General features: G+C 38.1%; 1 protein-coding gene across 1 annotated transcript; it reads left to right on the forward strand.

Moving 5' to 3' along the window:
• The first annotated feature begins 473 nt into the window (after nt 1–473).
• Nucleotides 474–20471, forward strand: LOC149297856 (START domain-containing protein 10-like). Its single transcript, XM_089488069.1, has 6 exons — nt 474–620; nt 12857–13004; nt 14667–14770; nt 15940–16057; nt 18043–18095; nt 20241–20471. The coding sequence occupies exons 1-6, from the start codon at nt 474–476 to the stop codon at nt 20469–20471; spliced, it is 801 nt and encodes a 266-aa protein (XP_089344195.1).
• Nucleotides 20472–25749: the final 5278 nt, after the last annotated feature.

Consider the following 25749-nt stretch of genomic DNA (forward strand, 5'->3'; position numbering starts at 1 on the left):
TGGAAGAAATGGGCAGGGTGAGATATCTAAGACACCTGTGTGATGTTACCTACTGAATAATATAGGGTTAGGGAGCTTAGGTAGTGGAAACTTGAGCCAAGCCAACAATGCTTATTGGAAAATTCCAGTACTAGCTTTCTGTGCAGTTCTTAGAGCATAGATCCAGAGTAAAGCCGACAGAGAACGATCTTGGCATACCTTCAGGAGCACCACTCAAGGTGACGAGCAGAGAAGTAGAACCAGGTGTGTTCTAAAAAAAAAAAAAACAACCCTGAATATGGACAATCAGAAATGGAAATAGAAGAATATACGATCTTTATGTGCTAAGCCTAAAGTGAGCCAAGTTCTTTTATCTTACTGCAGTCATTTCTTAGGTACAGCTGAATAAAGAAGAAGCAAGAGAAATAGAGGTGGAAGAGGTGACCTGCCTATTCCTGCTGGACTACAAGGTGCTCAGTCTTGTGTTGTAGAAGATGGTGCATATACCAGACGATGCAGATTTTAACTCTTTTCGGGAGCAGTGTGAGCATTTGGAGGGCTGGCAATGCCAGTATAGCAAGGGGGGAGTGACTGTATGGAGTCAGGAGCAGGACAGCAGCAAGGCTGTTAAGAAACTCAAGGTAAGAACCCAGAGCTATTCATCAGAAAGCCTACAGCTGTGTTGTAACCTCACCAGGGCAGTGCAGGATGCAGTAACTTCCCTGTACTCGCTATGGTAATAAATACAGCATTACATCTGCAGTGATAACTCTGGCTTTGCTGTCAAATGCACTAAAATGGGGTCAAGAAGGTTTCCCCCCCCCCCCCCAAAGTTTCAGAATGCTATCATTGATGTCCTAAAATATATCCATAAACTGGAAGCACTCTTATAATATATATATAGGGTGTTATATAGATATATGAAATCCAAAAGACAATGGACTTCATTGTAAAAATGTCAGAAAAACTTGGTGCACTATAGAAAAAAAAAAAAAAAAATTAGTGCAAAACTGTAAATGTAGTATAATCACTGCAGCAACCAGAGTAATGCGTGCTCCACCTTTACCACTGCATCAAAATTGCTCTTCATACATTATTTTTTTAGAGCTCAATATGTATTGATGCACTGGAGGAAGGTGTATAAGTGTTACTTATAAGCATTACTTTAAGCTATTAAAATAGCCTTGGTGTAAGCTAATGTCCTGATGTGATTTGTTCTAGAAAAAAAGCAGCTTAGTCTAATGAACCATTCCATGAAGGTACAACAAGGCTCCCAACTGTCCCCGCTTTGCTTGGGACAGTCCCAATTTTGCCACTCTGCTCTGCTGATGAGCCTCAATTTCTACCTCTTAGGCTCCAACGCTGGTGCTCCGATTCGCCAGGGGTAGAATTTGAGAGATCTAGTACTAGGTCAATCAAGTTTGTGAGAGTGACAATTGTTGTGCTGACTTCTTAAGCTACTTCAGTAGGATCATTATTGAAAGATGAACTGATCCATTGTAACGTCCTTTATTTTTCCATACAAAAACTTTTAGTATTATTTTAACTGAAATTAACTTAGGATGCAAACGACTCCATCTTTTGATACAAAAGCAGATTAGCAGACTTGAGGATACCTTACTTTTTCCCTGCATATTTAACTCACATTTCTGTTCTCCATAACCTCCATCATAAAACATATATTTCAATATTTAGCATGATTGAATATATATATATATATATATATATATATATATATATATCTAAATATTTTTTTAATTGTTTTAAGAGGGGATTTGGTGCATTATTTAAAATATATGGCATATTTCATAAAACACTTCTTCATATATTGTTGAATACTTTAAAAATGTTAATGCGGCATATAGTCTTTTTTTTGTGTTCTGATGATTGATGACAAGTGGCAGTTTCTTATTAAAGTAATTCTGCAGAAAAAGCAACTTGGAGACACTAAGAATTTATGGAGCCTGTAAATAATTAGTCTTAATTACTTTCTACAAACCGATAAATAAAATTTAAAGTAAACAAATAATATACTTGCTAGTACATTTTATGAAAATTAATTAAAATTAGAATATTTGGTGGTTATAAACAGCTCATGGCTTATACACAACTAATACCTGAAATAAATGAGTATGTCAATCCATTTATTGGTATTTATGTTTGGCCTTTAGGTCTAGTGCAAACAATTTCTACTTCGTTGAGAAACTAGTGGATAAGGGGAACATGCTTCCAGCAGAGGCGATAGACAATTATTCTCTGAGGGAAATTAAACATGTATGGTATAGGCATAAGGACATCCTGCATATAAGCCAAGACAAAGGACTAAATACGATTTGAGGGTTTTGTGGCAATAAACACCCAGGCAGGCTGGATGGAACAGATTGTTCTTGGCCATCAAATTTTCTTTCTATTAAATCCTATATTACAAAACTAAGAATGTATGTGTGACCTCATTTTTAAACCCTCATAAAAACAAAAGAACTTGGTGGTCAGGATTAGAATGTGATTGGTCAAGTTCACATAGTTCCTAATTTTGGTTTAAAAATATAATTACAATATTTTCTTTAAAGGAGATACCTCCATGGTCCAGAAAGTTTGGGTGACCATACATTTTTATTTATTTTTTTGAGCCAAAGAAAAATCATAATGACTTTAATTAAAGACTTTAAACTACCTTACTACTGAAAAATACGGTTTTGGTGACCATATGCAATCTTACATCTATTACATGTAAAACTAACATGTTTTGTGTTAGCATTGTCCAAAATGGCTTAGTATGTCCTTCTTAGCATACCAAGACATTTTTGACATTGCTATGCTTTCAACTTTGTGGAAACCAATTGGGGAAGGCCATTTTCTATTCCAGCATGACTGTGCCCCAATGCACAAAGCAAGGCCCATAAAAACATGGTTGAATGAATTTGGTGTGCAAGAACTTGACACCTTTGATGAACTGGAACAAAGATTGCCAGCTGGGCTTCTTGTAAAACATCGGTGCCTGACCTCACAAATGATCTACTGGATGAATGGGCAAGAATTCCCACAGAAACACACCAAAATCTTGAGCAAACTTTCTCAAAAGACAGGAAGCTGTTATGCAATCTCATAAAACTCTCTGTTGGTGTAATGGTCTGGTGTCCCAAAACTCTTGTCCATATATTGTATATGTATTGCGCTGAAACTATTTCAAGAAAAATACATGGGCACTTTATAATTTTGTTTTTAGAGGAAATTTCCAGGAACAGAAATGTGGTCATCGTGCAGTATATATGCATACCACCCAACACTTGAGGTATCCAAATCAGGACACATGTGTTGGGGATGGATGGGGCCAGTCCCAGAAATGTTCGGGAGGCATGGCCACCCATGTGCCTTACCCAAATAGCCATGTTTGCAATGCTTGTGTCAAAAGGAGGCAATGGATGTCCCCAAGTGACCCATGCTCCCCATTGCCAGGAAAACTGAGACAATCGAGTGTGGACACCGAAGTGTTTTGGATCTGGTCTGGGGTGTGTTGGATTGGGGGCCTCGTCTTTCCTTGGAAGGTGTGGCTCCTATTCTTTTTACCTTCAACATATAGTAGCCAGAGCCTGAATGTACCCAGGTATGTACATCATGTTTCCGCAGTAGAGCCTGTATAATCACTATGTACTTCACCAAATTACTGCTATTCATTTATTTTGTAAAATGGTTTAAAATGGCAATACTACTTTATTGCTTCTTTTTCTGAAAGTTCATATTAAATCTACAAGTCCAAAATGTTTCTTGGTAATTGCAAATTCTGAATCATAAAATATGATATATATATATATATATTTTAAGAATTCAAACAAACACTAAACTTTTTTTACATTTTTGTTTTTGTATTTTGTTCATATCATCTGCCAAAACTATACTTGACGTATGTTAATATATTTTTTTTAAACATTTTGAGTTCACTACAATTTATAGACTGCTATTTGTAACATTTGACTCTACTTTCACAGATGATTGATCAATGCTCCTTTGCAGTCCTCCTTTTGAGTCTTATTCGTTAAAACAATAGGGTTGGAGCCTCTTTAGCAGGACTGTGGCTTCAGAGGTCTGCTCTGAGGAGCGCTTGAGCTCTAGCATGGGTTAGGCCAATGGCAGCATCCATGGTGAATACAACACCACATATATACGATTAGCTGCTGCATCATTGAGTTAAATTGGGGTGCTACTGGGAAGAAAACCTGTAGATATTAATGATTTCAGTACAGGCAGCTGGGGAAGATTTAAATGAGACAGAAGTCCAATCTATTTACAGAAGTCCAATAATTACACGGTATATGGCTCAATTTGAATGTACTAAATGCATTGGAGTCCACGTAAAATAGATTCTAATATTTAAAAAATGTAAAAAAATATTTGGGGGACTTGACTGTTGTGTGGTAAGAATGGTTCTGGCCACTGATTAGTCTTCCAAACTGATTAGCTTGGAACGTGTGTAGAAAATTCCTTCCTACATAATTTCTTAAATAGCTTTATAAGCTTGCGCATAAAACAGCTGGATTAAGGAAAATACCATCGTTCCAGTTAGACAATTCTTATCTTGCAGGATAAATAATTAATTACGTGCCCCTATGGACTGTTGCCATTCATCTTGCTTAATAATACCTCCTATCCTGATAACACATTTCGGAAAACCTCCGGAAGGAAAAGAGGATCAGCATTCTCTGTCTAACATCTGTCTTCATAACCCAAGGCTGTTTTTGTTGTGTAATACATTGTATGCAAAATACACAACAAATAGGACATTTGATTATAAAAAAATTAAATAATGTTTTGATGGGTTTTTTTTTGTAACACGTAATTTTGTTTACATCTGGAATATAAAGTATTATTTAAAGACATGTATATATAAAAAGCTATTCTGGTGAATGAGCTGTTTCTGCTGTCTGGAATAGTTGAGCGGTTGCTATGACTTTACGCCTGTTTTGCAAACTGTGCAATCTGGTTGATTTGGGGATTTGTCAATCAGCTTTAATTGCATACCATGCAAAACAGTGTAACTTGTTACAGATGCCCGGATGGTATTAAAACCAGCTGTGGAAAAAATTGAATGCCAGACGCACATTTCATGTGTCGTTTTTTGGCGCTCTATGCATACATTGGGTTCTGGTCCCAATATTTTTTCTTTCAAATAGAGACAAACCATGGCAGTGGGAGTAATTATGCATGTGGCAGTGGGGACCAATGCATGGGCAGCCATGGCCACGACCACACGTATAAAATTGCAGGCCTCAAAGAGCAGCCCCAGTGAAGGTCACCTACCAGGAAATCCAGTCCAACCCTGGGAAAACAATTCTAATGGGAAAATATACAAGGTGGACTTGAAACTCACATTCTTTTAATTTTGCAAATACTTTTACACGGATTTACTTGGTGTACTGAATCAGCCACAAAATTAAGAAGAGTGACAGATCCACTTTAATGCTTTATCCATTCTTTCCTGCAACCCTGGACCACCTGCCAAAGATCTAGAATGTCCTGCCATACAGCATTAGAAGCTAATACACCAGTCAGCTTGACAATGTATGTATTGCAGTAGCAATGTCTTTTAAATAAACAGAATTTTAATAAATAACAAATATAGCTGGCCACTTCTCCCTACTCAAAAGACTAGACTTATAATAGCTTTTTATTTTGCAGCACATCTTTAAAAAAGGGCACTTTTTCTATGAAATATAACTAAATATAATGAGCTGTTTTGTAACATCATCTTTAAAGTGTTTTCTTATCCGGGTTTTAGAAGACATACTTCATGTCTTAATAATGAATAGAGCAAGCACAACAGTCATTCATTCTTAGATCTCACTGTCCCCTAATACTCTACAACAGTGATGAATTAAAGTGGCATAATGCACCTTTCCTCTTAGTTCAAAAAACTAGCCCATTTATAAACACGCTTTGCAAAGAATATATTTTATCTACTTTAATCTGGAATGTCCTGGATTCTGTAGAAAGAAAGAGATGGATATTTTAATACATAAGAGCGATGATTATAGCAAATTGGAAAAAGAACATAAGCAGACATCAAAATATTTGATGTACAAGAAATCAATTATTTGCTTTCATGTTGCTTTATAGAACTTCACTCTAAACAGAGTTAATTTTCTTCTGTAGGGAGATCCATTTTTTGTTTTGTCCAGTAATAGTAAATATAGAAATGAGCATCTCATAGACATAGTGCTTGTAACTCTTTGTATTGGGTCATTAGTTTGACACATTACAGGTAATGTTTTTTTGTTTTTTTCTTTATAGGAGCTCAAAATAGTATCCTCTGAAGGTTTCAGTCTGCACAGGTCAGGCCCATAGGCAATGATTCACATTTGTGCTATGCGAATATGGAAGGCCAATAGAATTTGAAAGTTTAGGAGTCACATACACCCTACATACACTTCATTTTTCACATAACAGGATTTAACCCGATTTCACAATGTCTGCCTATGCTGGTCCCTTGGGCCACTGGGAAAATTATTCCAGAATAAAAGTCAACATTTATTTATTTTTTTACCAAAGACTATATTGCTGAGTCTAATTTTGCAAGCCAATGAAATGCATGCTCTGCAGAATTCACGCTCTTTCAATTAATCACAGGTTTAGTCATATTTTTTTATGAGCAGAAATTCACCCTGTCAGCAAAAATAAAGAACTATTCGTGTGTGAAATAAAAATTGGGTATATATAGGTTAACCAAAGTGGACCATCTGTTGGCAGAAGAAACAGAAAAAAATATGAAGGTTTTGGAAAGAAGACCATTGTAATATTTGATAATGTAGGGTAGTGTGATTATTTTAAACATCCATCCCAAAAAACAAAAATGTAATGGAAAAACTTATTGTGGTCTCCTTCACCAGCATGATAAAAAGAAGGCACTCTGTCATTAAGTGATCAATAGAAGCTAAGACAGTTGGCTTAATGATTGTGTAAACCATTCCTTTAATATAAGCAAGGCTTGCTTATGTTTTCTTAAAGACACTTTTTAAAGGATTTAAAATTTAACCCACTAAGATGCAGAACTGTTTTTGCAGCCTATAACTTACTTTTAGCTCCAGTGTTGCACTGTAATTGCTTCCCCTGGAAAACTACTACTATCATTTTGGGATGCACATTGCTATAAAACTATGAGAATTTGAAAACATATTTGGTGCATTAACTTCTCAGGAGGGACAATGGGTGACCCTTTTGCACTTTTTATACTAGACACTTGATGAGCTAGGGTGTGGAATTAACAGAAAATGAACAAACATTTTAAAATATAAATGACAAACATATAATATGAAGGGCATATAAGCACACGGCCTGCTACGTATGGGCCAATATTAACTGATACGAAGATACACTCAATGTGGATTATCCAGCCCTATCTGACATAAAAAGACATAAAAAGTTCATAGTTGAGACACAACGGGTGCAGATTTAAATACTTCTCAAACTCCTTGTTCTAGACACCCTAGTGACCTTATGTAGAACTACAACTGAAACACAAAATAGAGATGATTTAATTATAGTCCCAAAATGTTAAAATTACAGTAGCCCTATTTCAGTTAAAAATAAAATTAGAATTACTGGGATAGTGGTTGCACCTAGGAAATGCACATCCCTAATTATATTAATATATTGTAAATGATCATGGGCACCTTTTTAATGCAATTACTTCTGTTTTCACAGCATTGGCTATACAACATCAAGATATGTTCAGCGCTGTATAGGCAGTAAGATCGTTAATTATTCAGATAATGCAGTAGGTCTAAGGAGTACTACTGGTATCCATGTAAAGACGCAGTGTCTGTTTCCTCTTGGCTGTGACTAATTGTGTTAGACACTGCCTGTGCCTTCAAAGCACCCGTGTCAGGTTCTAATGCATTATGAATGAATATAATGAGATTACAAGATTCGGTTGCCTCCATACTGGAACAACAAAGGTGTATCCCAGATGTAGATGGGTTGTCAACCTGGTGGATGCGTTTCAACAAGGCTCACACTTTTATATGAGCAAGAGTCTGCCAAGGCTCACTTTAATACTTTTACAATCAGTATTTTGTGGTTAAAAAAATCTTACAGTACTCTTATATAAACATCTGCTTGTAAGTATGGGGCTCTATATTTATATTTTTACTGTCATAGCAAAATCTCTAGCGTATGATTATACATGATCACCTGAAGTAGATGATCTGTTGAGTCAGGTTAGCGTGCACGTAATTACCTACAGTGCTCCTACGTGGTCATCAAATATGTGCTTACCTATATAACATGCTACGACATTGCGGGTGTGGGGATGCACACGGTTACATTCACCATGCCGCTTTCTGCGCCAGCATAAAAAAAGGCTGTGAGCTTTCAAATTTCAAATATACATTTGGTATTAAAATGGCCACTGAATTTGAATGTCTATTCTCCCATGTGTAATTTAAGATGTGCTTTAATTATAGAGTGGTTTTCCAACTCATCCCAGACCCTGGAGAATGAAATCGGGACCACATTTCCCGCTGTAGTTATTGGGTATAGACCTGCACTGGCAAAATAATAAAGAAAAGGAAAGAGAAAGAAAGAGAGAAATATACGAGTAACAAAACGAGCTGCAACCGTCGCCAGGGGTCTCGCTAAGGGGAAACAATTGGGGGTATATGCTGGTTGGAGAGATCATAGCTCTTCCTCTAACCTTCCCCAAATGAATGCAGAGAGCTGGGTAAAGATGCCATATCCCAGTGCTTAGCAACTGTGGCATACATGGGGCTGTCCCCCCTGGGTTCCACTCACCACATGGCCTATGGAGAACAGAGCTTGGTCATGTGACCCCATGGGTAAAGAAAAGGTGCTTGCGCACTACATGAGCAGCCAAGGAAATCTATAGTTGAGCTGTGGGGGGGGGTGTTTGTGAGCATGCATGCATGTATGTATGTTTGTGTATGAACATGGATGCGTGGGTTTGTATATTCAAGTGTGTACGTCAGTACGTCAGTACACAGTGTGTGAAATAATGTGTGCTAACTTGTATGCAGGTTGCTGGAAGAGAGGCAAAGGAGAGATGGGAGGAAAAGATGCCAAATATAATAATGAATAAGAGTAGAGATAGGGATCTTTTGAGTACCTAGCAACGCCCCTGATTATCACCAGAAGAGCACAAGAGAAAAGCGAATTGATTATAGCATTGGAAATCTATGTGATGTAAAAGAAACATGATTCATCAGACCATGCCACCTTCTTCCATTGCTCCTGGTCCCATTATGCTCACAATCACCGTTGCCTTTTTCAGCAGTTTGAGCTACAGTACCTCGTCTGTTGGATTTGACCACATGAGTCAGCTTTCTCCCCTTCATGTGCATCAATGAGCCTTGAACTCCCGTTTCCCGGGCCCTTGCCAGGTTAACTGCTATTTCTTCCTTGGACCACTTTTGATGGGTAGCTGTTGTGGTCGTGGCCTGTTTTATGCAAAATGATGCTAATATTTAAATACACAATTTAGACAAAACACATCTAACAATACAACAATAAATTTGATTCAGGAATACAGTTAAATTATGTAAAGACGAATACCAACAGATGTTATGATGTATAATGATATACTTTATTAATACCTCTAGCGGTAAAAACAATATATCGAAAAAAGGTTACCATAACAAAGTTACAGACAGTCAGCAATTATATTCTAATAACATTGTAATAACATATGTACTTAACTTCAGAGAGTATCAGCATATCAAATCACTCCTTTGGTGTTCAGTTTCCAAAATGGCTCTAGATACCAGGATCATATAGAAGACTTTAAAGGATTCTTTCAGTAGTTGTTTTCTAATTCTTAGTTACAATACTAGGCACTTAACTAGTCCTAGCTTCTTGGCACTTAACTCGCCCAAGATGGAAGAGCAGCTTTCTATTTCATACTTTTTCTCTGGCAAACTTTCACAGCTCCCTTAGCTTCTGCCATGCTGCTTCCTTCCTGTCCTTCCAGTCTCCTCTGCTCCTCCCCCTTCTTCCTGGAGTTCCTGATATCCCATTGTTCCTGGCATAGCCCACATGGCTTTTCATGTAGGTAGCCATTATCTATGGTCTTAGATAAACAATAGATGTACACATTACTCACTCTATAGTGCTACCTGGTGGTAGAAGTAATGCACTTCTTAAACAATAGAAGTATAAACAATAGAACTAATTGATATTATAATATATGCCACAGTTAGGGGAGTGGTTTATCCAAAGGGAGATACAGATATTGCATCTGTGACGTGAATCACTAATAATGGACGACGCAATCCATGTCCACAACAGTAGCGACCACTGCAGACCGGTGTGACAGAGACCCATACTCGGACTGAGTAGCTCCGTAGAGCTCTTCCTTGCCAGTGAAAGCTCGACTGCTTAAGTACTAGCCGAGACTTAGTGTAGGGTACAAAACAGAAAAGTTTATTAAAGATGGCACAGATATTTATACACAAGACATGATAGGATTAGGGGTATAATCTCATTAACCACCAGACAGCCCGGCACCACCGTACAGTTCTACGGCAATGCCCACCTTCCAAAGTAATTTCGAGGTGATCCGGAGGTAGCGTTCTCTGCCAATGTTAAAGCCAGGCTCATCTGACACGCCAGGAGATAGTGGGTTGCCAGTAGGGCTGCATACTTACGAATACAGCCTCTCCAGCCACAGATTTGACATTTTGAATGAGTGTAAGTAAATAATGTGCAGCAGCACGTATCTAGCTGGCGGCCATGCTATGTTGTTTGGGGCTTAAAGTACCAGGACCACTTAGTCATCTCAACTACTTCCCTAGTTATAGCTGTGGGTCAGGGGTGTCTAAAAACGTTGCCTTAAGGTATTAACGCTTTGGCAACCCTGGAAATAATGCGTGTATACTTTGATTTAGTTGCTAACACAATACCTACATAATTTTCCAACTGTCCGTCTTAAAACTCCCGTTTGCCAATTTTCTTTCCTGGTGTCCCTCTTTTTCTTAGCTCCCAGAATGTTTCATGGGCATTCATTTATCACAGTTTCCTGAAATGTTAAAATAGCATTTTTTTTGCTTGGTACCTGCATTTGGAAACACCAGCATGACACAAAATATGCTGTCTGGTGTAGAACTGAAAATAAGCTAGGCACTTTGTATCAATCACTGTTACCAATCTTGGATAGATTCCCAGATGTTGCCTTCTAATCCTATAAAGCTAGGACTGTCCTTGTTTGTCTTCAGAAACCTGAGGTTTTTCCACACATGGGGCCAACTGTGGTCTAATATAAGTTCAAAGAGCTTTTCAGACATCTGATATTCAAGCTCTTTTTCGTAGCTGTTCGCCCACTGAGATTAAACTGCTGCATTAATAAAAGCGAGAAATAATCAAAACAAAGAAGATCCAGGCAATATAAAGGGCAAGCTTCTAATTACTCTGCATCAGAGCTCTGAGCTCATCAAATATTCAAGTGACCCTAATGAAGGGCTGTTGACATTATATTCATTGGGAAGCTGTCACTTCCTGCACAGTGGGACCCAGACAAAGTGGAGGAGGGTTTCATGAATAATACATCTTATTTCTGATTACTTGATACCATGGATCAGTTTAGGTTACTAGGTGAAAGTTTCTACTTACTGCTAAGCAAACAAACTAGGACGAGCAATGCTAGCCAAAAAGCTTATAAAGAGGTGATTGGCATAAAACATATGGCCTCCATATGACCCAGTGGCTTATTCCTTTACAAATGAGGAAGGGAACCTCATTGCTAATGTAATATGAAAAGAGATAATTGTAAGTGTCCCAAAATAGATTACCATTTAACTTAATGCAATTACTATTATGATCATTTGCATGTATTGCTACGTCTGTCAATGTAAGGTTTTTTGGGTTTTTTTTGCCTACTGTAAGATATTAACTCCCATATAAAACAGGGTTACATAGTGTTTAATGAAAGGTCTGGATTGAGGAACACAATACCCTTTAGTTTAATAAAATATCCTTGCCTAATTACATTACGGTATGTGTAAAGAAACACCGCGTAGACAACTTCCACTGCAGCCGGGAGGAGGTGCAGTTAGCAGCGGGGGTTGTCTGCGTCCATCGCACAGACCTTCCCTGGCTGTCAAGGATCACGGGGAACTCTGATCTCTGACAGCTGGGGAAGGTCTGCGCGATGGACGCAGACAACCCCCGCTGCTAACCGCACCTCCTCCCGGCTGCAGTGGAAGTTTTGTACGCGAATCGCGTAGAGCTCTACACGCTGCCCGGAGTAAGCACCGGGGACTCAGAGGTACCGGTAAGTGGGGGGGGACACAGGAGGATCCAGGTCCCCTGCATCGCTGCGGGGGATCTGGATCTTAGTCTCATAGTCAGACCTAGTTGATTATAAGACGACCCCGATTATAAGACGAGGGGTATTTTTCAGAGTGTTTGCTCAGGAAAAAACCTCGTTTTATATTCCAGCAAATACGGTATGTTTTAAATATGTTTCTTTGTATTAGAAAGCTTTAGTTAAATTTTTTTCTTTCTATTTGCCAAACCTTAAACAAATGAGACAGGTAATATAAAGTGATTTTTACAGCTTGTAAAAAGGTCAAATCGTTGAATAATACAAATTCATTTGGAAGCATTTAGATTTGTTTTTGTGCATCTAATGAACTTTAAAGATTTGATCTGTACTCCAGGACAAGACACACTCCTACCAAATACATTTGCCTGGAAAAATAGGCTAGGTACACAAAAAAAAAAAAAAAAAAAATGTTAAAAGGCATTGAACTGGGGTAATGATTGTGTGTGTAATGTATGTGTCTTTGAAATATAGTAATCTTAATTATTGTGGATTTTCTGAATTATGTACCTTGACCTAGTCAATCTCTATTGTTTCGTTTTTTTTTCCCAGATGTGTATCGTGTGCAAAGATGTTTCTGCTGAAGTGCTTTATGATGTTCTCCATGACACGAGCTATCGTAGGAAATGGGATTCCAACATGATAGAGACTTATGACATTGGCAGACTGACAGTTAATGCGGATGTTGGGTATTATTCTTGTAAGTATTTATAGGTCTTAAAAATCCCTAGATTTTCTAAGCATGAAGTCCAAAATATATGTGAATTCTAAGGATAAACTTAGAATGTGAATTAGGATAAACTTTATTAAACATTAACAGTATAATAAATGCATTGTTGGTGCTTTTATTTTTTTTTTGTAAATTTGCACATATTTTCCTAATAAATATAACATTTAATATTTTAGTATAACCTATTACATGGGTAAACTGAAAAGACTGAATGCAGAGAGGTAAATCAGATTAGCGAGGCCGAAACATACTGAAGTTGCATTTTTGTGCCCCTATGATGATTATGTCATCATTGGCTCTTGAACAGATCTTTCTTCAACCTGAGTCATATGTACAATAATGTTTAGAATAATAGGTTATTGCATCATAACCCAACCTACAAAATCTTTCCGTACATAGTTTAGCAGCAAGGAAATTTAAACTGTTCTTTCTGCCTTTTTGTTTTGCCGCTGTCTTTTCACATATTGTCTCAGTTTTTGGACAAAGTTATGAATTTTGAGTGTTTAATAGCATGATTCCATTGGTTTTCATGATTTAGCATTGTCCTTTATGACTTATAGTTTTTATAAGAAGTACTAAAATATTATATATTTTATAATAATATTATAGCATACTCTCTAGCTTTTTAGTTAGAAAAAAACAACATTTAAAAAAATGTTTCTGTTGTATTCTTTAAAAGTTTTAGTTGAAATAGCTTTAAGAGACTAGTTTCCTCCAAGCAATCTATGTAACTATTATATGAAAATTATCAAAATCTTGTACAGTATATAATATGTACTTTTTCATGTATACCTTATAGCTCATAAACTATGGAGACATTGCACCCCACATTCACAGTAGTCAATTTCAGTTTATTATAATAAAACATTCTATGAAACAATGGTTTATTATGTATCACAGTTTTCCATAAAAATCTAAATCTTTATTACAAAAAATATAAAATGGTAAGCCTCGGCAATAATGTGTAGTTTTTTGTGTTGCTTTTAGTATGTTTAAAATGTTGTTTCTGTTGTGACTTGGTTTTTTTCTATGTATTAACAGAGGTAGGATTCCAACACTTTGGCAAATAATAGAATGCTAAATTGGATTGTATTTTTAACTACTGGCTGTCTGGTAGTTTTAGAAAGGCTTGATGAATATTCTGTTAATACCAAGAATCCTCAATCCGTAAATGTAGTTCCAGAATACTGCACATTGGTCTTCTAAACAAAAGTATATGTTTTTCGATATTTTTTTGACATTCCAAAGTATTTTACTACGGGCACTTTAATACTTTTTTGATTTAACCATTTAAGCACCAATCTGTCCTGAACATTGCAGTAAAATTTCTTCATTTTTTTTCATTTTTAAAAACCCATTTTATCCAAACGCAGTATTTCAGTATTTATATACATGTTTTTTATACAGGCTAATTGGTTCCCCCAGTTTGCAAATAAGTAATCTGTTAATAGTTTACTCATGTTCTCATCATATTCCATCATCCACCTAATGATTATTTTTGCACATTCGAGTTTTTACATATGTCCAGCCAAAAAAAACTTTCCCCATTTTTTTTTTTTTCGTCTTAAAAGGTCGTCTTCAAAGGTATAGTTGTTTGTTTTTTATTTTTATTTTTTTTTTCTTTTATTACAGGGAAGTGTCCAAGTCCATTAAAAAACAGAGATTTTGTTACTTTGCGTTCTTGGTTGCCGCTTGGAAACGATTACATGATAATAAATTATTCTGTAAAACACCCGGTAAGACTTATATATTTCTGTGTGTGGAGAGGGATACCTTTTGTTCCTTATTGATAACTAGCATGTTAAGTGGACCACAATCTCAAATACAGATCTTACCCGAGGCATCCATCTTGACCACCTTTGCGAGATAACTCCTTTGACTAGGGCTACTACATATATGTAATTGTGTGAAAACCAAAGTACACCCTCTATTCTATGGTTTTATATATTAGGTCTAAAAATTAGGTAAATGCAACCTCGGATGAATGACGACACATGACATATTACATATTGCAACCTGCTAAAACTTCAGCTTTTATAGAGGTGATAATCAATGATCCAGGGCATTTGATTAGCAGCACTTGTCTTGCTACTTACCATCTTAATTCCTATGGAAGAAGTAAAGTATTGGTTTTTCCACGCATGGCTTTATTTTTGTTGAATAAATCATGTGTTGTTGTTCATCTGTGGTTGTATTTAACTACATTTTATACCTGTTAAGGAACAGATGATTGTTATGTCCTGATATGTAAAACCATATATGTACTTTTTTTTTCACACGACTATAGTTCTGCAGTGTTATAAAAAAAACGTATTATGAGTAGTCACCTAGTCTTTCAGCAGATTTTAGCCAATTCTTGTGGTAACTATGCAGTGACGATTTTTCCTGTTAAATTATTTATATAGACATATCCTCATCTAAGGCACTCACTCATGGCAATTTGGCTGACGAGTTTTAATATTACACAGCATGCTGAGCTGATACCTGCCTCATAAGTGAAAAACACCACCTTTGTCTCTGCATGTTAACCTCCCGACTTTCAGTTCTTTTACCTTCTTACCACTTGTCCTGCCTTACTTCTGTATGGGGTCTAGTCATTAAAGTCCAAAATTAGACCTAAGGAATTCTCTAATGGTTTGGACTTGCTGGGTTAAGTCTTTTTTCACGGTTGATACTCTCTTAAGTCGTTCACAACTACAGAAACTAATGGAAAATGTATTTTATAGTTCCTAGCACCAATTGGTCTCCTGAGAGGATTAGCAGTTCACCCAACCTTAGCACCTGAAAGCTCCCATACAATGTGTTATCCCCAAGTTTAGGTTAAGATGAATTTGTCTAACTATGCAAAGCCTTGATCGCATTGTTGTTTGAGAAATACCTTAACCAAAATACAATTGACTTGCAGAAGCACCCTCCCCGAAAAGACTTTGTGAGAGCAGTTTCCTTGCAGACTGGGTATCTCATTAAAGCTAATGGACCCAAGAGCTGTGTGCTATATTACCTAACACAAGTGGATCCAAAAGGTAAGAAAACCAAGTATCTCCAGCTAGGTGTAGAAATGCCAAACTTTTTGCATGTGTTGGCAGCTCTTTTAACAGCAATACAAAAGCACAAAATCAGAGTTTGTGAGTATGATCACAGAAGAAAATATCCAATCTGTTTAGTTTGGGATAGGATAGACTTGACAAAGGGTAGATTCTGGTATGTATTAGACTTATTTTGTTTAGACAGCACTCACGAATGAGGAAGAGGACTATTTTACAAAGTCACCAAGACTCGATTCCCTACGTGTCCATGGAAAATCTTGCTGAAAAATGTACTTCTCAATGTTATAACCCAGTATAACTATAACTTAGTACACATCACAATAATAGGTTCATGTGTAGACATCATGTATAAACATCTACAAAAGGTTCCTTTTGAGAAAAGATCACACAGAATCTCATTTAAGAGATGCATCAGCCTTATTTGCTGACAAACTGAGCTTGATCATTCCATTTTATGTTCTTGATTATGTTCCTGATCAACCAATTTTGGTCTGTCACTCTTTCTTCGATCAGCATCTGTTTGCTCCTTGACGTAAGGCTTGCATGCTGTGGGCTACACATGAATATCCAGTTGGTATGAAAGAAAAAACACTGATCTCCTACATATATAATCCTTCCCAGGCTGTCCTAAAAGAAAAACAGTTGTCATTGCTAAAAACCATCCGTATTAGAAATAATATGCGCAGGCAAGGACAAAGATGGGCCTCAAATATCTCTAGATACATGCTTTTTAATACTAACTTGGTAAGAATACAAAAGGTTGCTGGAGAGCAGTTTTTAGGAGGGGAAGTTGAATAAATTGTCAGGATAATGGTCAGAATAGAAGGGCAGATCCTTTATTTATTTATTATTCAACTATGTATTTTGAAACTGCAGTAGCGTTGTGTCCTTGTAACCATTTTTTTGCATCTCTTAAGCTATCTCATGTTGCTGTCATTGAAATAAGATTGGATTCCTTTGGGGTTGAATCTTACCAACATTTGAAATGGCATTTTGCAAATGCCTTCTAATGTATATTTAATTACATTTGTATGTTTACATATTTTACTGGATTCAAGCATTAAACATTTTGTTCTCACTTACTACACCAAAAAACGTATTTGAGTATTTTCAATCTTCATCCTCATCTGTTTAATGTTTAATTTGTTACCAAATTTAAAGGGGGCTATATATTATATTTCCATTGTTTTTCATAGCATGTTGAAGTATTGTCATTGGAAAACGCTGCCGTGCTTACTATGGACACATATTTCTCTAATATACTGAACATGTAGCATGTAGTTTACACAATAAAGGAGGTCTTGTATTGTGATATTAATATAAAAAACATCTTGAGAAAATGCAGTATTGGATATTTCTAGCGCAGATGGACATTTTTCAGACATACAGATATTAGCAGTTTCATGCATCAGTTTCAGAGTAATTTTATAGTTAAAATGATACCATTTATTGGCTAACTGAAAGTTTAATTGCAAGCTTTCTGTTTTAGCTTCATTAATGCCTTAGGAAGGGACCTAACAACTTGGTCTTGAAAGCTTGCAATTAAACTTTGTTACCCAATAAATGGTATCATTTTAACTATACTTTTCTCCTGTTTTTCAACGTCTAACACGGTACAAACCTTTTTATCATTTCAATAGTCATTTTATCTCATCAGCTCTGCTGAGCTTGAAATAAATGTAGTTGACCATAAGATGGCACTGTTCAATTTAGTCACTGAGCAATATTTATATATTTGCCCAAATAATCTGAGTCCAGTATGACTGTTTTTTTTTATTTATTTTTTTGTGTGTGTGTGTAATGCATTTATATTTTCAATTTTTCTACATTCAATCATCCCTATATGTAATCTGCTCTGTGTGACTAGAAATGTTAGACCATTTATATTGTCACTTAACATACATACATACATATAGATACAATAAATAACATTTAATTTGCATCCTTTTTTTCCCCCTTAGGTTCATTACCAAAGTGGGTTGTAAATAAAGTTTCACAGTTTGTGGCCCCAAAGGTATGTTAGATGTTACTTAAGAACAAAGTGCAAATTTTATGTTTGTTTTGTATACTTCAAACTTCAAGATGTATTGATGTCAACAGAAAATGCGTATCTGTTTTATTTTTAAAATATAAATAAATCAATAAAACTAGTGTGGATATTGATATAATTAGGAGAAAAATCTGACACTTATTCTAGTAACCACTGCATCTTGTTCAGAACCGATGGTATTTCTAAACTTCAACAGCATTATTATTTTAGACATCTTTCCTTTTGATCATATAATACCTTTGTATTAACATGTTGAAGCTAAACAAATGTTCCATTCTATTGTGCTTTAGGCCTGGTGCAAGGATCTTTGGCACCCTAGGCAAAATTTGCCATCCCCTTTGACCCCACCCCTTTGTGCCCTGTACTTGGGGGCCGAGTCATGTGAGCACATCATACACATGGCTTGCCCCCCTCCCAGTGAAGACTGCACCCTTTGTGCTTTTCTTCACTGTGCTAGACTTCTCTACCCCGTACATGATGCTGAGTTATAGATCAAAACACCATATGGAATCACATCATCACAGACAAACTCAGCCGGCCTTAGGGGTGTGCAACCTGTGCGACCGCACAGGGCGCCGTGGTTGCAGGGGCGCCTGACCGGGACTTAGATTAAAGCATCGTTTTTTTTTTTTGTGGTTTTTTTTAAAACTTTATTTAACATCATTCATGTTAAATAAAGTTTAAAAAAAAAAAACGATGCTTAAATCTAAGTCCCGGTCAGGGGCGCCGAGCGGTTGCTCGTGAAGTTCTCGGCAACCGCTCGGCGCCCCTTACTCTCCGTAACTCCGTTGCGGTGCCGGCATCTCCCGCTCTCACCGCAGGACTCCAGCAACAAGGTAAGTGGGGGGGGGGGTGTAGTTTGAAGGGGCAGGGGGGGGGGGTGTAGTTTGAAGGGGCAGGGGGGGGTGTAGTTTGAAGGGGCAGAGGGGGGGTGTAGTTTGAAGGGGCAGAGAGGGCGGGTAGTTTGAAGGGGCAGAGAGGGGGGGTAGTGAGGGGGGGCGCCAGAGGAGTAGTCCGCACAGGGCGCCACAACGCCTAAGGCCGGCTCTGGGTATAGAACAAATAAATCATGTGTTATTAAAAAAATCACACGTGTCCCCTTTATTAATAGTGTATCCCCTGTAGGCCCAGAACAGGAACAGTAATGGATAGGCTGTCACAATAAACACATACACTACTCTTATAAATGCCTAACGGCAAATATACACACCTGCCTTTACACACATACACATGCACACTTGTCCTTACACATAGACATCCTGGTTTACGCTTGCCCTAACATACAAATGCTTTCAAAACACACTCTCTCTGACACTCTCTCTTCCCTTTCTTATAATTTCTCCCCTGCCTCATCCACTTTCTGCCCATTTCTCTAGTTTCTCCATATCGCTCCTCTTACTTATTATTATATATAACATTCCATAGCTCTCTTGAGTGTGTGACTGATTTGTAATGAGCGCCAGGAGGCACTCAGCAGTGACTTCTGGTGAGGGCCAGCCCAAGACATTGTACTGCCTGGGTACAAGCATGAAATGCTGCCCCCCCCCCCCAAAAAGATTTTTAAACAAATTTGAACCGGTACGAGTAGACAGGAACAAGGTGTCGCCCTGGACAATTGCAACTGCTGCAACACCTGTAGTTATACCACTGTCACTCAGATACATTACCATGCCCACTCAGACACACAAACATACCAAGACACGCACTCAAGCAACTCACACACATCACTCACTGTGATGCCTCAGCAGGCTCTTACTGCAGAGATAAAGAGGTATGTCTGGATGTTGGGACTTACCTCTTTTTCTCTACTGGATCCACCAATGACTTTGGGGCAGCAAGAGTGTTGCCAGGGTCCCATGGAGCCACCTTGAACCCTAACAGGCAGGTTAGCCCACCAGCGACAAGGTGCCCCCCCCAGACTCAGTGTGATCTAGGCCGGCCCCTACCTTGCCTGAAGGTAGCACCAGCCCTGAAATGTATTTAATTTAGAAAAGAACAAGAACTAGGAGAATTGCAGTTGCAAAACAAACATAAGGAGTTGTTAGATGCTAAATATAATTCATCATGAAAAGGGCTAATATTAGTTCTGATAATTTGCTTTGTTTTTAGGCCATGAAAAAGATCTATAAGGCTGGACTGAAATACCCTGAATGGAAAACAAAACATGAACCACATTTCAAGCCTTGGATTTATCCAGAGCAAAACACCCTACCTAGTGTTAACCTGGAAGACTTGTTAATTCAGCGAGCTGACGAGTTGGAAAATATTGATGAGAGTGGAGTATCTGAAGAGCGAATGCATATTAGTGATGATGAAGATGGTCTTTCAAAGGAATCTTAGATAACATGTGACCGATGATAGTCTTTTCAAATGATGGTTCTTCCACTGCGCTTCTTTCATTCTTCTCCTACTAAATTTGTTTGAAGTCTTCACATTACATGAATGTTGTGTGATTGTAACTCTAGTGTTTCCACTTGTTCTTTTGCATTACTACTCATTTTAGTTCAAATATCGATGTCTCTTTTAGGCTTAGGCAGGTTTCTCTGGCTGAAGTGCTGCTTCCATGGGGTTTCAGGTTAGTATCCTCAATCAATCAAGAGTGCAAGGTGTTTACCCTGTCGTGTCCTGACATGGTTATTATGTTCTTTGTTTTGTTCAAAATGCAATAAAAAAAGAACTTTTTTTATCTCATTATTCTTAGCAGCACAATGATGGGTATAATGCTATGTTTGACATTTTGCTTGTAGTTGTGATTTAAAAATAAAATTTTCATTATATTCTTTATTCAACCCACCATCCCACACTTCTATTGCTTACAGTACCCAATTCATGTTACTCCTCGCCCTCCTTTTTATACTATTTACTTTTGAACAGGCTAGATCAGGGGTGTCCAAGTTTTTTCTGCAGTGGGCCACTTCATCAGAATTGTATACGTGCGAGGGCCGCACTCATTTTTCACTGTGAGAAAATATGGCCTTTAATAAGATATGCAGATTAAAATTAAGTAAATGACACAAACCCTTTACTTTTCCTCTCACTGATTTCTGGGCCTAGAAAGTTTTGTGACTACAAATTCAGGATTCTGCATAAGTAAAAATTAAATAGTTCTATTTATCCTAGGGATACACCGAAATTCTGGACCAAAACCGAAAATTTAGGGTTCACTTAGCCGAAACCAAAAATGACCCCCCACCTTTAAAAATAATTAAAAAATCCCACACTTTCAATAAAATTAAGTTACACACCAAAATTGTACAAAAAATTAATAACAATGTTAATATAGATATATATAGATTGTTAACAGCAATCTCAGGCATACCCAGATTCCAGCATGTACTGGTTGGCTGGGCATGATAGGAGTGTGCTGTCAAAAATCATATATAAATTAATATTGTTATTATATTTTTTTTGTCCAATTTTGGTGTGTGTTAACCACACTTTTATTAAAAGTAAGTAACACACCAAAATTGGACAAAAAATTCCTTTTATACCCAGGCAACCCGTAAATGCTGGAACGTAAGCATGATGGGACTGCGATTGCTGTTAGCAATCACACTCCTATCATGCCAAGTCAGCCTGTACATGCTGGTACAGGGTGACTGTAAGTGATGTGCATACCCCATACTGCTGGCAGCATCAATACACAAGGGGGGCAGCTAGCCAGGTTTCAGCATGTACTGGCTGACTTGGCATGATAGGAGTGTGATTGCTAACAGCAATCAGAGTCCCATCATGCCTAGGTTCCAGCACTTACACATCCATGCTATCACACACACACTAATTTATTAATTCACAGATTCATTCCCTCAATCACGCATACTCATTCAAACACCCTCCCCCACCCCCTTACCTGCACAGCAGCTCCCTCGATGCCGCTCACAGACTTCAGCAGGGGGCGCGGCCTCCCTCTGCGTTCTCTTTTACTGCACAGAGGAAGCAGAACTGGAGCAGAGTCATGTGATGCCACGTGAACTATGCTGACTTCCGCTTCCTCTGTGCAGTGCAAAAGACCCTCCCACAGATAAGCAGCCGGGCTTTTGTGATCCCGGTTGCCCTGGCTGCCGATCTCACGCGGGCTGCATCCCGAGGTGCCGCATGTTGGACGCCCCTGGGCTAGATGCTACGAATGGTTATCTGCTGTAAAATTCTATGTTTTCCTAAAACATTTCAGTCCTTTTGATGTCCCTTCTCTCATTTATATACTTAGTGTGGAGAGTTTGTTTTCTTTTTCCAGCCTTTGGCAGTGTTACAATTGTTTTCTCTTTGTATTTTTTTTGTTTTGTTTAAACCGCCCCTCCCAGTTGGTATGACCTTGTTTCTACATTTGTTTGTTACAAAGTTTGCTTCTGCATGTATGGTCTATAAATTGTTAAGGCTGAGTTTCATCCATATAAACAGAAATACGGGTCATCCATAGGCATGATTAACCCCTTTAGCCCCAGGGGTTTTTGATACTTCAAGTCCCAGAGCAATTTTGCCATTTCTGTGGTATGTCGGTTCAGTGATTATTACCCTTCCTGGGAATAGTGTACCCATGTAAACTATATATTGTTCTTTTAATACCTTAGTTAGATAATTAGCAGAAAATTTAGGATGCAAAATTGTGTAAAAACTAGCATTTTTTTTATATATTTTCCCCTCTGAATCCTCACAACATTAGGGAAAATTACGGAAAATCCCCTCCAAATTTTTTCAGAAATACTTCATTCATATAGAATTTCCATACTTTCCCAGCACTTATAGGAAACATACTGTAATGTGTACATTATTCTTTACAAAGCCGTAGAATTTTTACATTAGCTATGATGGGTATATATTTCTGTAAAGCAGACAACCCAGACTATGTTTTTTTTCACCAACACTTCTGTGTTGCTTAGATTTTTTTGCACAGAGTATGTGTTACAGCAGCCTAAATTGTTTAGCTGCATCTCCGGATTACGGAAATACTCACATCCTTAGTTTTTTTTTTCTTTCCAGAGGGCCCTTACATATAGTACCCTATAGGGTAGTATTTTTTGTACTTATGGCTTAACAAGTATGGGGGTAGGAGGGTTATACCGTTTAGATGTTGTGTTAGGGAAATGTGATGTAAGGGTTTTTTCTTTTTTATTATATTTTTTATAATTTTTTTGTAACAGTTTTGTGGCGTTGTTACAGGAGATCGGGCAGCAAAAAGTGGAAGGGATGTGTCAGTGCTGCTGCAGGAAGGTCAGGATGTACCGGTACGTCCATTGGGGTTCCGGAGGTGCGTTTTATGGACGTACCGGTACGTCCATAGGGGACTGAAGGGGTTAACATATGGTTTGACCCGATCTCAAACTCTGTGTCAAAACCTGGTCAGTTTCTTCTCTCTCTGGGCAAAGGAGCAGTGTGTATGTGTCCATTACCACTCCTACTTATATTCTGCCTACTCACTGTCCACTTTCTCCTTATCTATATATGAATATAATTTGTCCCCCCCCCCCTTGTTCTTCAATAGTTATGCTATTAATGGATACCTATTTTATGAAAAAACATGCATCCCATCACATGAGTGTAAAAACCCCTCCACTCCATTTTTTCCACTGTTAGTTCCCCATAAATGCCAAACCAAATAATAAAGGTAGCAAACTAAATACTTTTCTGAAAAGTCCACTCCCCATCCCTTAGCATATATATATGTTGATTGTCCTTAAAGTTGCATCTGGTTCAATTGCCGGAGTAAATGGCAGCGTATTAATTTTACTTTTTTGTCTCTCGCTCTGGCTAAACAAAACTTTTCTGTTTTGTCTTACCTGCCCTATGTTACAGATGTGCACTAGTCCCACTACTAAATTGGAAGCTGCTCCATAGATGCACAAGAAAGCTCCTTGTGCAGGAATGATGCTGCCGCAAACTGATGAATTATTTTTCATTTTGATGTAATGTATTTTTGTTTTTCAGTATTGTTTATTGTCTAGTAATACATTTTTTTATAATTTTTCTTTTATTTTGTTAGTATTTCATATAAAAATATTACTCATCAAATGTAATCACAGCATCCAAAATGTTGACAGCTATTTCCATTTACACACACCATTATGCCGCCAATACAATTTCAGCCATTGTGTCAATCGTGCACTTCTAGATGCCCTAATATATGCTGTTGAAGTAGTATAAACAGGACATCCCTCTTGAAAAAGATGAACCCTGCAGAAAAGCAATTATCTTATTTACACTATCCTGGTGGTAGGCATACAAAATTGCAAAAGAAACTCAGTTGCTGTATATTCCAATGATATCTAGACAACATGAAATCCCTGAGTCCAGATTTCATAAATCTAGTCTATATATTAGAAATCAATAGTGCAGCTTCCTGTTTCTGATTGAGTTTTGACGTCCATCTTCCTGAAACACTGTGTTACACAGGAAATGGGAAGTGCTGTTCTGTGTGAGATAACAGAACAGCTGCAAAACACTAGCAAGGATGCTGGGGAACAAAAGAATATACAATGTATTTTATTTTCCTTTATTCAGATCCAGATGCGTGGTCAGATCTATATATGCGGTCTCTCTGATTCAGGTGGGCTTGCCAGGCACCCAGGTTGCATTCACAGATCATGCCGCCCCACCCAGGTTGCACTCGGAGGGCTTGCCCAGCACCCAGATTGCACCTATGGGAACTGTCACATTTCTTAATCTTCATTCTCTCCCCCCTATGTTTCTCTTTATTTATTTCATTACTATTACTACGTCTTTTTCACTTACCTTGATGATGTCCTGTGCTGTGGGCGCGATGCCTCTGACTTGCTGCTCCATAGAAGTGTGTGCAGTTTCACTGCTGAAATCATATCATGATGTCAGAGGCATAAATAGAAACCACAGGGCCTGGTGCAAAAAATTCCCCCCGGGCCCCCAACTTCAACAGCTAGGCTGTGGCATCATTGCCCCTACACAACTGGTCTGGACCTTCTTTGCCCCTGCTCCCTTCCAACACACAACATATGTAAACACATTACACACAATTACTCATACTCACGAACACACACTCCATCTCACCCCACTTACACATCCATGCACATACACACACAGTTACACATCCATGCACATACACACAGTTACACATCCATGCACATACACACACAGTTACACATCCATGCTCACACACACAAAAGTACACATCCATGCTCACACACACAATTACACATCCATAATTACATAGATGCAAACACATATACATACATCCCACCTTCCTCCTGCCCCCGCTTTCCTCTCACCACTCCTGCAGCTTGGTACCCGGCTGCTCCCACAGTGTGGTTTGGTTATGCTCCTGTCTCTGTGCAGGTTCAAAATAGTTTAGAAAGAACCTTCCGACCTGGATCAATGCGGTCCAGGTTGAAGGGGCCCTTTCTAAACAATTTTGAACCATTACAAGGAGACAGGAAGAAGGGGTACAACCTGGCCTCCTAGGGCTGTGACCCCTGTAGTTACATCAGTGCATGATGTCATATTCTGGCGTTCAGCATCAAGATGAGAGAGGTGCGCAGAGCAGTTGCGAAAAACCTTTCATGAACGAGCCTCTCATTCGTGAGAGTTTCCAGCAACCAGTCGGTGCCCCTCTTTCCTCCGTTCCCTGCCACCACCCTCCTCAGTGTGCCCC

This window comes from Sceloporus occidentalis, unplaced genomic scaffold, assembly GCF_023333645.1.
Source record: "Sceloporus occidentalis isolate IW3139 unplaced genomic scaffold, rSceOcc1.0.p SCAF_36, whole genome shotgun sequence".
NCBI lineage: Eukaryota > Metazoa > Chordata > Lepidosauria > Squamata > Phrynosomatidae > Sceloporus > Sceloporus occidentalis.

Coding starts and splice junctions, on each gene's coding strand:
- LOC149297856 (XM_089488069.1), top strand. CDS start 474: ATGGTGCATATACCAGACGATGCAGATTTTAACTCTTTTCGGGAGCAG. Junction 621..12,856: donor AGGCTGTTAAGAAACTCAAG/GTAAGAACCCAG, acceptor TTTTTTTCCCAG/ATGTGTATCGTGTGCAAAGA. Junction 14,771..15,939: donor ATTATTCTGTAAAACACCCG/GTAAGACTTATA, acceptor ATTGACTTGCAG/AAGCACCCTCCCCGAAAAGA.